This window comes from Electrona antarctica, assembly GCF_951216825.1.
Source record: "Electrona antarctica genome assembly, chromosome: 3".
Taxonomy (NCBI): Eukaryota; Metazoa; Chordata; class Actinopteri; order Myctophiformes; family Myctophidae; genus Electrona; species Electrona antarctica.
Window position 1 is genome coordinate 39,099,387 of NC_136808.1, and position 12,926 is coordinate 39,112,312.

General features: G+C 41.3%; 1 protein-coding gene across 6 annotated transcripts in view; it reads right to left on the reverse strand.

Moving 5' to 3' along the window:
• phkb (phosphorylase kinase, beta) overlaps positions 1–12,926 on the reverse strand; it is a 153,396-nt gene that overhangs the window by 13,685 nt on the left and 126,785 nt on the right. For 4 of the 6 annotated variants that reach the window (XM_079497969.1, XM_079497968.1, XM_079497973.1 and 1 more), the window contains 5 exons: positions 10,521–10,611; positions 6,629–6,687; positions 5,081–5,243; positions 3,241–3,322; positions 2,052–2,109 (listed from right to left, as the gene is read on the reverse strand). In XM_079497969.1, coding sequence (XP_079354095.1) covers positions 2,052–2,109; positions 3,241–3,322; positions 5,081–5,243; positions 6,629–6,687; positions 10,521–10,611 — 453 coding nt within the window. Of the gene's footprint in view, positions 1–1,780; positions 1,872–2,051; positions 2,110–3,240; positions 3,323–5,080; positions 5,244–6,628; positions 6,688–10,520; positions 10,612–12,926 lie in introns of all 6 variants that reach the window. The other 2 variants (XM_079497972.1, XM_079497970.1) reach the window with 1 other exon arrangement.

The following is a 12,926-nucleotide window of genomic DNA, read 5'->3' on the forward strand; positions in this document are numbered from 1 at the left end:
TGTGGTTATAACAGTACTGTAGCCTATGTCACATGTTAGCACTCATATCCACAAGCAATGAACACGAGAGAACTGAATCAATGGAAATCGTTGATACAAACTAAAAAAATATGTTGATAAAAACAAGTTCATGTGCACACATATCCTATGTGTTGCCGGAGCGCATGTCCATGCAATAACTCGATGATTGAACCTGCAGAAATATAATGGATATACCTTTGCGTGTGATGAATAGAAATGCCACAACGTAATGTTGTGCTGCTGTGCACATGCACTGGTATGGGGTGCTTTGTTGGGGAACCTATTTCAAGCTCCAGTTCCTAGCTGGTGTTAAGTAAATGAGAAACCAAATTGGATTGAGTATCGACGCCCCATTCAGAGCCATGAATGAGGCCCCCAGGCGTTCTTTCCCCCTCACTATAATCAAGTTATTCTGTGTCAAAGTCCCATTAATTACACGAAACAGGCATGACAACAAAACCGTTGAGCTGTCAAGAACACGGTCAGCTGTGTCCGACACAAAATCAAACCAAACCATGGACAACTAAACACTGACCACCACCAAAGCAAGGATGATAAACTAGAATCTGTCACCCATTGGCACCCATCCCTGCGTTGTTGGCACAGTAGAGAAGATGCCTCCAGCGATGTTATTGGAAGGAAAGCCAACACAAAACCAAACACACAGCCACAGAACCAACGCATTCTATCCAGCGTGTACTGCTACCTTAACCTGGCCAGCAAGGGCCTTTTAAACAACTGGCCTTTTAAACTGTTTACATAAGATCTCTGCTAGTTCAATTCAAAGCCGCACCACTGCTTTTTGGTGGCCGTGGAGGCTATGGGTGCAAACAATGCTATTTTATTTTGTTATCATTTGCTTTACTAATTTACACACCCTCTAGTGGTTACATTCCAACCTGAGATTCGGGACCAATTGTCCCCAAAAACAAATTATACAGCTATTGCTGCTGTCGGGTAGAAATCTTGTATGTCCAAAACAGTTACTTTTCAGGAAATGGATCAGACATTTTCTGAAATGGTGAAAATAACAGATCTACAAGCTCACAATGTGTCTCAGGGCGACACATTGTCAGCTTATGAATCTTATGTTTTCACTACTTTTGTGATGAAGCGGGCGTTAAATGACGAAAAAGCATACAAGGATTGACGATTTTGAGATACAAGGTTTCTGCCTGACAGCGCCGATATTTGAAACCACATGCTCAATGGCATATTAATCACATCAACTGTGATTGCAGTTCATAATTGATCCATAATGTGGCATTTATGTAAAAGTAAAGAGCTTGACATTTCATATTAGATAGACAATTTGAAGCTATCTGGTAAGGTCTCTGGTAGACGTGTGAGAGTAGATAGATGTGACACCAGCTACTGTATGCAACACTGGCTAGTTATATATTTATTTCCTGTCCAGTTAAAAATAAATAATGTATTGTACACGACACGTTTATATTTCGATTGTAACGGCACAAAGATAATCAGAATCAATAACGGGTTGATTCAACTCAAAGCTAAGTGCCATCACTAGCTTAAAGGTAGGGTAAGTGATTTTTTGGGGGTTAAAACAAAAACCTTTTTGTTAAATATTATATTCTATAATTTATTTCTCTTTGAGGTAGGAACGCTACCAGCAGAGGGGTGGCTCTGGGTCACTTTTAGCTCAAACAGCTAGTGGTAGTATAAGGTAGGTAGCTAGCTGGCAAACTGGCTAACATCAGCATGCAAAGGCATCCATCCCTGCATCATCCTTCATTACCTGCTTGCCATGCACCAGTATTGTGGTGATGTGCGGGGCTATAGAGCCTGCAAACTTCTCGATAATGGCCGCTGTGTGGCGCACGGCCAGCCTAAGTGCAGCCAGTTTGGACGAGGGTGTCATTTTTTTTATAATATTCAGAATGTCAACATGAACGACATTGTGTAAACAAAAAAGCAGAATGGACAAACAGGACAAAGCAATAACGTTAATACTCAGAGGCTATAAAAACATAATTTTTTGTTTTTGGAGGTTTTAGTGTGTGTCTGACCAGAGCTTCCTGCTCCCAGCTCTTCTGTAGATCCTCTCCAGCTCATCCATCAGATTCTCTGAAAACAAAAGACAACATGTTACCTATGAATGAAACACATTCAATTACTAGACAACTTTGAAATATACATATATTCAACCAATTAAAACCGGTAAAAATCTGTGACATTTTAGATTTTAGTCTTTGAATATATATATTGATGCTGTTGAAACCAGCGAACTCAATGTTTAAGCCCTTTTGTAAAATATCTGTGTGTGTAATAGGCAATCTATTCTGAGGAGAGAAATGTGACAATAAATGAGTTCATATAGCATTTCTCTCGCTAGTTCTACTGAAACTGCAACTCTGTGAACCCCTCTTTGCAGAAGTTATTGCAATATTTAAAGTCCTGCTTATTTTTGCCATGTGGCCAACTGGCCAACCACACTAATTTACATACTGTACACAATAATACATATATACAGCACCTCAGGGCACATAATAGTCAACAGACATTGACTACAGTACAGTGTTATAAAGTAGTACATTAGCCACTTAACCACTTAAACCCTATTATACTTAGTTCAACGGTGTCACCCAAGACTCTATACTAGGCCCTCTCCTGTTTTCACTCTACATGTTACATGTATGTGCTCACTGGAAGTCTCTATTCATAACATCACACCAAACCAAAATCTCTATTTCCAGTGGTGGAAAGTAACTAAGTACATTTACTTAAGTACTGCACTTGAGTACAATTTTGAGGTATTATTTGTACTTTACCTGAGTAATTCCAATTATCAATACTTGTAGATGGGCTATTTCAAAAAGATTTTTATACATTTGAAAATTTGAAATGAGACATTCTGCATAAATAGTATTTTCTACTTTTGGTACTGTAAGCACATTTTGATACCAATACTTTTGTACTTTTACTCAAGTACATTTTGAATTACGGACTTTTACTTGAAACAGAGTATTTGATACTTTTACTTAAGTAAAACAATTGAGTACTTTTTCCACCACTGCCAACGTCTCTCTTTCCATGTCCTTTGTGACCTTAATCTTTCACCCTTTCAACCCAAACTTGAATCATCTCTCCTACTGACCAGTACTTGAAGTTTCACCGAAACCTGCCCATCCATTTACATCGTAAAAGCCACTAACTCTGTGTGTGTGTGTGTGTGTGTGTGTGTGTGCAATGTTGTACCATCTCTCCTAAGGTAGTCCGATCCTTCCCTCCGGAGGATGATGGCAGCCAGCTGAGCCTGACTGGCTAAACAGCCACTGTCCTGTGTGTGTGAGACAGAGAGGGGGCGAGAGAGAGAGACACGCACGCACGTACGCATGCACACGCACGCGCACACGCACACACACACACGCACACGCACACGCACACACACACACACACACCATTGACAGAGCAGGGATGTCAGGCACATGTTGCCCAAATGAAGCCAATCATGTATTAGCATGATGACTCTCTCTAACAGTTAAGTACACTGCTTTGTACACTAGTAAAGCCACATTTAGAAAACATAGCAGATCTACAAGCTCAGAACGCATCGCAATGCAATGTGCAGTGAGCTTGTAGATCAGATATTTTCGCACTTTTAAAAACGACAATTCTTAACCACTTAAGCCCTATGCTTTGTTGAGTTGAGTCCCCCATGGCTCTGTACTGTCTTTGCTGATTTGCTCTACACTAAATGTCTTCACTGAAAATAGCCGATCCACAGGCACAAAGTGCTTGGGAATGGCGGCACTGACGAAAAGACAGGAGGCGGAGCTGGTGGTGGCAGAATTGAGGATGCTACGATTCTCATTATATTAGGAGTGATAAGGAAGGATATGATCAGAATAGAGGATCAGCCCAGGTTTAGCCTCGGAGACCGCGATTGGGCGGTAGCCAATGAAATTCAAGCGACGCTCGCCGTGGGTCTCTAAGGTCTCCCGCTGAAACGTAGGGTTAGGGAGATACCAGCAACCCGTCGAAGAAAACTCATTTCGGCCGCTTGTATTCGCGACCCTATTCTTTCGGTCACGACCCACACTTCATGACCATAGGTGAGAGTAGGAACGAAGATTGCTTGGTAAACAGAAAGCTTTGCCTTCTGGCTCAACTCTCTTAACGTAATCGCAATTATTTGTGTGACAATTAATCGTCGCTTAAATTTGTAATGTGACAGGCCTAATGCCTATACTGTACATGGGAGAAGGATGCTGAAGATGGAGCTGCCAGGCAAGAGGAGAAGAGGAAGGCCAAAGAGGAGGTTTATGGATGAGGTGAGAGACGACATGTAGTTGGCTCGAGTCACAGAGGAAGACGCAGAAAACCAGATAAACTGATGATCCGTGGGGACCCCACTGGGAATTAGACGAAAGAAGGTCAGCTAGCGTGACGACAGAGCTCACCCTCCCCTGCCGGTTCTCCACCCGCAGCCAATTGTGTTTGTTGGAACGGCCAGCCAAGCCTGAGGCACCGTGGAGGACTCAAACCCCAATTCCCACCACAATGCTGGGCAGGTTCTCTGTCTGCCCCTGTGCCACCCGGAGAGACACCCTTAGGGAGATATTTAAATGGAGCTGCAGCAAAGGTTTCTTCCCCCTCAATATTGCAGCCAGCTTTCCAGCCCCAGTGCCTCCCTCCTGCTTTTTCTCACCTTGAGCTAAAAATGATTACTATTCTTGTTCTGAAACAAAAGGCCTTGCTTTTCATTTGAGGTGAGAAAGAAATACCTTGTTTTTCAGACAATATTAATAAGCTGCAGTTCCGAAACTGTTGAATCAATCATGTGATACATAACTTCAAATCAACAAGATTATAATGTGTTTTTGAAAGTATAAACTGATAAAACCAGGAAAGATCTACCTCTATCATTTTTAATCTAGCAATAAAGAATAAAAGCGCTATATAAATAAATATAAGCTATTAATATTATTTTATTATTATGCACAATATAATTATGTATACATACAATAATACAATATTCTGATGATGTATAGTCTATCAATACAATATGGACATGTTGTCCCAGCCCTCTACTCACATGGAACTTTTGCATGATCTCGTGCGTGGGCTTGTTGATCCACTCTTCCAGGTTGATCTCAGGCTGCTGCTCCAGGTCTGATGCGTTGGGCGTGCTGGTCTGACGCTTCACCTTGGAGTGTTTGGGCAGCTCCAGCTCCTCGAAGCTCTTAAACTCTGGGATCCTACACCCAGTCACAAAGATCTTTAACTCTGGGATCCGACACACAGTCACAAAGATCTTCAAACAAACAACCACTCAGTTCAGACGGGTCTGATTTTAGAAAACTGTTGGGATTCAGAAGAATTTTTTTTAATCGGCCTCAGGTCTTAATGGGTTAAACACATCTTAAACTCTGGGATCCTACACACAGTCACAAAGCTATATTATGCATAGATAATTGTGTTTATCTCAAATGATTAGGCAATTATGTAACAATTGTGCACAACAAGGTCCGTCACTTGTACCTTCAATCCCAGAGGAGGGAAATATAATGTATTTGTTGTTTTCTCTTCTGTAATATATGTTTTTGCTTCGATCAACACTGTTAATAACAAATTGACTAAATGTTTGACAAGTTAATGGAGGAGGTCTAAAGTTATTATAACTGATGACTTTCTCACATCTGAAACAAACAAATTGATTTTGGAATAGATTTTGGGATGAAACATGAATCATCCTGAAATAGGAAGCAGTTGCTGTCTGGACAGAAACCTTGTGTCCAAAAACATTACTTTTTCAGGAAATGGATAAAAGAACAGTGTTCCAATGGAACAACAGTACTTATTGTTTAGTCACTCACAATATCACCCAAGAACCCACCTTAATAGTGGGTTCTGTCAGGCGCGCAGATGGGGGGATCGACCCCCTCATTTTCATGAGGAGGGGGGATTATCCCCTCCAAAAAAAAGCCAAATGTGTTTTGCTGTGTTGGCAGTGGGGGGCACTGCCAACAATATTTAAAATGGGGGGCACTGGTCGGTAGTGCTGTCGCCTTGCAGCAAGAAGGTCCTGGGTTCGATTCCCGCTGGGGACGCTGTGGGCGTGTTCCCTCCTCTGCGTCATCAGTGCCTATACCCTCACAAAAACATGCAGTAATCCTGGTCTCTAAAAAATACCTCCCCCTGGCCAGCCGGAGCGCCTGATGGAGGGGAAAGGAACTGGTCGGAATAACGTGTTCCTTCCACGCGCTACGTCCGGCCAGGGAAATTCCCCCCTGTCAGGTGAAAAGAAGCAGCTTGGACTCCTCATACATAGAAGGAGGCATGAGGTCAGTCCGCTGCCCCCCCAGGTTGGCAGAGGAAGTGTAGCGCCCAGGATTACATTAGATAATTGGCACTGGGTGAAAAAACTGGGTTACAAAAATCGTGGGATAAAACATTTAAAAAAATAAATAAAATAAAAACGCGGAAAATGTGCGTAATTATGCGTTATGTTGTTATTTTTGTGTGACACTGTATGACAAGGTAGGGCATTAAATTACGGGGGAAAAAAGTAACAATATTAAATATGAACAATATGAAATATGGAGATATGGAGTCTCGTTGAAATACAGGAAGTAGATCTTACTCTGCCTCGTTGACACGCAGGAAGTCCAACTGCTCCACAACAGCTCCCGATATCAGTGTCTGAGAAAGTTCACAGAAGCAATCAACAATAACAAAAACAAAGACTTAAAGACTTAAGTTCACACATTATATGCAATGATTATTTGATTTACTTAAAGCCTCTATTCTTAGTGAAACCGACCTGAGTTACAATCGGACGTGGAATTTAGGGGCAAGGCCAACTTTAGTGGAAAGGTCAAATAACAGGGACGGGAGGCCATCAAATAAAACAATGATCTTAAGTCCATGGAAATAAACAATTTAATTAAATACATTCATCTTTCAAGATGTAGTATAACTATCCATTGGGTGAAAACAATTAAGAAAAATCTGTTTATTTCACAAAATAATTCATGGTATTTTTGAAAATTACCGAAGTTGGGAGTAACTACGGAGTCAAGCCATGGAATAATCTGAACCACTAGACATTATTTGAAGATGGGGAGCCAGGGGGAGTTAATAATTCTGAATCTCACAAAAAAAGGAAAGGAAAGTGGAAGTTGGGTACAATCAGGGGGGAATCAAGGCCACTGTGGCCTCAGGTCAACTAATCTTCTGAGGGGCAGAATGCCAAACAGGGGGGATGATAGTGGCCATGACCTTCAAGGCCTACATGAAATTCTTGACCTGGTTACAGCTGAACTTGGCACTTGAACTAATGCAGATACTATTAAAAAGAAGAAGAAGAAGAAAAAAAGAAAAACAGGCTAGAATAGCAGTTGAGTACAGACAATTTGAGGTAGTTCAGTTGTGTTGCTATCTAGTAGCTCCATTGCTTGCTACGCTCCAGCTAAATAAACGGATCGACAGCTAACAGGAAGTGAGATACTACACCATAGATATTAAAAAAATAGATGCCTCATTGGCCGCTGCAGTTCGTTGGAGCGATGTGTGTTGAAGGAGGGGCGGAAGAATTTATACTGGGAGAGGAAGTACGCCGGAAGTGTGGAAGGCACGTTATGTCACGCTGCCACTCAAGTGATTACTGGCCAATCACAGCGCATCTTTTCCGGAACTTACAGACCCGAACATGCGCTCTGTGACGCACACTCATGCTTCCGCGGGGCTTCGCAAGGTATCTCGGGAAAGTTTTGCCCTCCCTTGAGCACATACGCTCCAGAGCCGGAAAGGGTGTCTACGTTTATATGTCTATGGTCTACACTTTACCCCGGTAGCGGGGGGAGTGGCCTCCACCCAGTGATTGGCCAGGAATACCAGGTATACACCTAGGGACCTATTTTCACCATTGCCTTACCCCTTTGTCCCTAAACTTCGCCTTTTTTTACTATTTTGAAAAACATTTTCAAATACTTCAAATACATCTTTCAAAATAGTAAAACAAAAAGAGGCAAAGACGTTTAGGGATAATTAAGGGGTAAGGCACCGGCGAAAATAATAACTCTCAGCCAGACATGGCAGGTCTACGTGTAGATCTGCTATTTTTGGTGAACAAAAATAAGAAAACATTAACCCCTAAGCAACCGGGAAAGCATCTGTGTCATTTTAGATTTGAGTGTTGGCTATTCAAAAATAGCAGATATATTATAAGCTCACAGTGAGCCGAGCTTGCACATCTGCTATCATTTTGAATTACGAAACAGCGTGAGAACTAATGGTTTGGGTTAAGACAATAACAACACTAATGCAGTGATAGGCTTCATACTGTAGATCCAGTTCCTCTATTTCCAAGTATCTAACGTTTGAATGGTTGCAGTGCTGCTGAGTGATAGCTAGGTCAATTCAAAACAGGCAGGGGTCTCTGGCAGATATGCAGGATCAGCAGCACAAGGCAACGACACAAGACTAGACGCTGACACGTGTCCGAAAGTTGGTTCTGTTTGCGAGCTGCGCCTTTGATATGAAGTTTGATACGGTAGCTCTTTGAACAGACTGGGAGAGTGAAAGAGAAAATTAGAGAAAATTACTGCCAGGCTGGCAGTAATTTTAATGAAATATATCTGAATACATCTATCTATAAATGCACCAAGTCTCTGTACCTATGTAGTCTCTCTGTCTGTCTGTAATCCACATAACTCGAGAACCGTTCGCCCCACCGACTTCAAATTCGACACGCGTGTTCCACACCCCCTCAGGGGGTGCAGTGGCCGGTGTCGAGTCGGTCGGACCCACGCTTGTCCAGAACTGCCCCAAAAAGACCTCTGCCCGGGCTCTGGACAGGGCCCCTACCCATATATGGAGCTGGCCTGTTCAAACATCATTATGACATTTGCATATACTCCATATTTGGACATGCCTGACAAAGAACTCCATATATAGCCATAAAAGGGACACAGACATAATATCTGGGTAGGGCATTAATTTCCAACTTGCATCGTTCCAAGTAGGCCAGTGCCCAACGGGCAACGCTAACTTGCATTATTTCCTCCAAAGATGTCCTAGTTCGAGTGAATCGCTCACATATGTGAGCTCGTAGATATTTTCACTATTTATTAACCTTTTTGAAAATGGAAGGACATTTTCTTTTTCTAAAATTCTTCAGAAAAATGTGGGCATTGTAGGAATGGGAGATAAATCCTATTATTGCTTGCTTATCACACAAAACAATGCTCACCATAATAATCATATCGCATAGATTTCTTTTACTGTGAAACTCCGTCATACAGGGACGGGAGGCCATCAAATAAAACAATGATCTTAAGTCCACGGAAATAAACAATTTAATTAAATACATCAGGGTTCCCCAATTAATTTTCCTCAAGGGCCATATTTTGACTAGGGTACCAGGCTGGGGGCCGAGTCCGCACGCACGAGGTCATTCATTTTCAGGGCAAGACCCCGTTTGAAAAGGATGCCCAGTTTGACATGCATAGGCTACTGACCCCCATTTAATGCCATTTATATCTGGGACCCCTCAAAAAGAAATATATATATATATATTCTTTTTGAAATTCTTCCAGGGGCCACAAGGGGGCGCTCCACGGGCCGCAAATGGCCCGCGGGCCGCCTATTGGGGAACCCTGAAATACATTAATGCAAGATAGTATAACTATCAATGGGGAGGAAAAAAGAAAGAAACATCTGTTTATTTCACAAAATAATTCATGGTATTTTTGAAAATTACGGAGTCAAGCCCTGGAATAATCTGAGCCACTAGTCATTATTTGAAGATGGGGAGCCAGGGGGAGTTAAGAATTCTGAATCTCACAAAAAAAAGGAAAGGAAAGTGGCAGTTGGGTACAATCAGGGGGGAATCAAGGCCACTGTGGCCTCAGGTCAGCTAATCTTCCGAGGGGCAGAATGCCAAACAGGGGGGGGTGATAGCGGCCATGACCTTCAAGGCCTACATGAAATTATTGACCTGGTTACAGCTGAACTTGGCATTATTCCCTCCAAAGATCTCCTAGTTCAAGTGAATCGCTCATAGATGCGAGCTTGTAGATTGTCTATTTTCACTATTTATTAACCTTTTTGAAAATGGAAGGACATTTTCTTTTTCTGAAATTATTTTGAAAAATGTGGGCATTGTAGGAATGGGAGATAAATGCTATTATTGCTTGCTTATCACATCATATCGCCGTAATCACATCACATCACTGTAATCATATCGCATAGATTTGTTTTACGCTAGCCCTGTGCTTGGACAGCTTCTTTCAGTCTACAACAAATCTCTTATAACGTGTCACAATTGTGAGCTTGCATAGATCTGCATATTTTGGCTAATGTACCACCAGCATATGGATGTTGGGGTGCAAGTTATTAACACAAGTAGCATTTTTAATTTGAATTCGAACTAGTGTGAGGTAGTTTTGAGTACACGGGACAATGTTGACCTGGTACATATCAGACACACAAAAAAGTAAATTTTGGCCCAACAGCAGGAAGGTGACACTGACCTGGAGTCTGTCCACATGAACCTTAACTCCTCCGATGTTACCCTTCTTGAATGACGCCAACATGTCCAGCACCGGGTTGAAACGGCTCCCCCTGGTGAGAAAACAAAAAAACAAAAAAGTTGAAATATGGAGTTACAAGATTTCTGCCTGACAGCAATGAACCATTAACACCCAAAGTTTACTTTTATAAAACTCACACGTATTATTGGAAATGATATCTCTAACTTCGCCACTCATTATTATAACTGACAGTTGCACCATTAGGTAACCAACGTTGACTTTCAGAAAATAGTATTGTTGGGTCACTGCCAACATTTAAGTAAAGAAGAGACTGAGAACAGTCTACTGCAACGATATAATGTGCCATTGATATTTTAAATAATAACCATGTAAAGTGGTCAGATGAGTGGGTGCTCAGAACATGGTTATTTTAATTGGCTATCATGGCTTTGATCAATAGCACTAACATAGCCTAGTATAACTTTAAGTTCCTATTTATCAGTAGCACAGTGTTGTGGGTTTCAAGAAACAAATACCATGACATCAACATTCACATTTGTTTTTTTTATATTAACGTTACACTAATTTTACATTATCATGGGGGGGTGTTCTTCTGTAACTAAAGACTATGATGGAGAGTTGGGCTTGTGTGTGCTGTCACTTTACATACATGTCATCATCCCGATCAATACTCATATCTAATGACTATCTTTCTACGAGAGCCCACTGGGCTCATTTCATTAGCTGCACTGTGGCCGTATGAACGTCTGTAACATTACACACTTAACACAGCTCTGTTAGTACAGGAAATCTATGGAAAATACAGGATCAACCTCTAACTAATTGCAAAAAAACCAAACTCAACTGATTTTGCATCTTCAATATATCCTGAATAACAGAAAAAAAGTTGCCTGGAATTGTCTGAGGGGAAAGTGTTGAAAATGGCCTGTACAGTATGGCCACCATTGACATCCTATTATAAGGCAATATTTTCTAAATTTCCTTATGCTTTAAGTAGCATGTGACATATCAAACTATGGGGTTTTCATGATGCTGAATCCATTCCAAGCATTAGTTTTGCATAAAAACACTCATTGGGCTAAATTTGGCCATAGCAACTTGCCAAACTGTGATGATGTCAGCACATTTGGGCAAGTTGCTATGGCCAAATTTAGCCCAATTAGTGTTTTTACGCAAAACTAATGCTTGGAATGGATTCAGCATCATGAAAACCCCATAGTTTGATATGTCACATGCTACTTGAAGCATAAGGAAATTTAGAAAATATTGCCTTATAATAGGATGTCAATGGTGGCCATACTGTACAGGCCATTTTCAACACTTTCCCCTCAGACAATTCCAGGCAACTTTTTTTCTGTTATTCAGGATATATTGAAGATGCAAAATCAGTTGAGTTTGTTTTTTTTGCAATTAGTTAGAGGTCAAATTACATTATTACTGGACTGTGGACACTGTGGCCGTATGAACGGCTGTAACATTACACACTTAACACAGCTCTGTGGACACTGTGGCCGTATGAACGGCTGTAACATTACACACTTAACACAGCTCTGTGGACACTGTGGCCGTATGAACGTCTGTAACATTACACACTTAACACAGCTCTGTGGACACTGTGGCTGTATGAACGGCTGTAACATTACACACTTAACACAGCTCTGTGGACAATGGGGCCGTATGAACGTCTGTAACATTACACACTTAACACAGCTCTGTGGACAATGGGTCACTGTGGCCGTATGAACGTCTGTAACATTACACACTTAACACAGCTCTGTGGACAATGGGTCACTGTGGCCGTATGAACGTCTGTAACATTACACACTTAACACAGCTCTGTGGACAATGGGTCAATGCTGCTGTGATGCAGCCATGCTTTATGAACGGCTGTAACATTACACACTTAACACAGCTCTGTGGACAATGGGTCAATGCTGCTGTGATGCAGCCATGCTAGAGTGATACAAATGGGAACCATTATCAACCAATCAACCAGCAGCCAATACTAGTCTGTAATATGTCTGCTATATAACTACGGATAGAGGCAGGAGTGGTGGAAAGTAACTAAGTATATGCACTCAAGTACTGTACTTAAGTGCAATCTTGAGGTATTTTTTGTATCATCTGAAAAGGCCTTTAGCCCTATTTTATACGTTCACACATTGTGAGCTTGTAGATCTGCTATTTTCAAAGGATTTTAAAAGTAGAAAGAGAGAGAGAGAATCTATCCTTGTTTTATATTATGTTTTTGTGCTCATACATAATGTCCATGCATACGTATTCTGTTGTTGTTATTGTTGCTTGTGTTTGTTTTTTCTGTTTATTTGTAAAAAAAAAAATCCAAATCAAGTACTGATCATGAAAAAAAGAAAGAGAGAGAGAAGA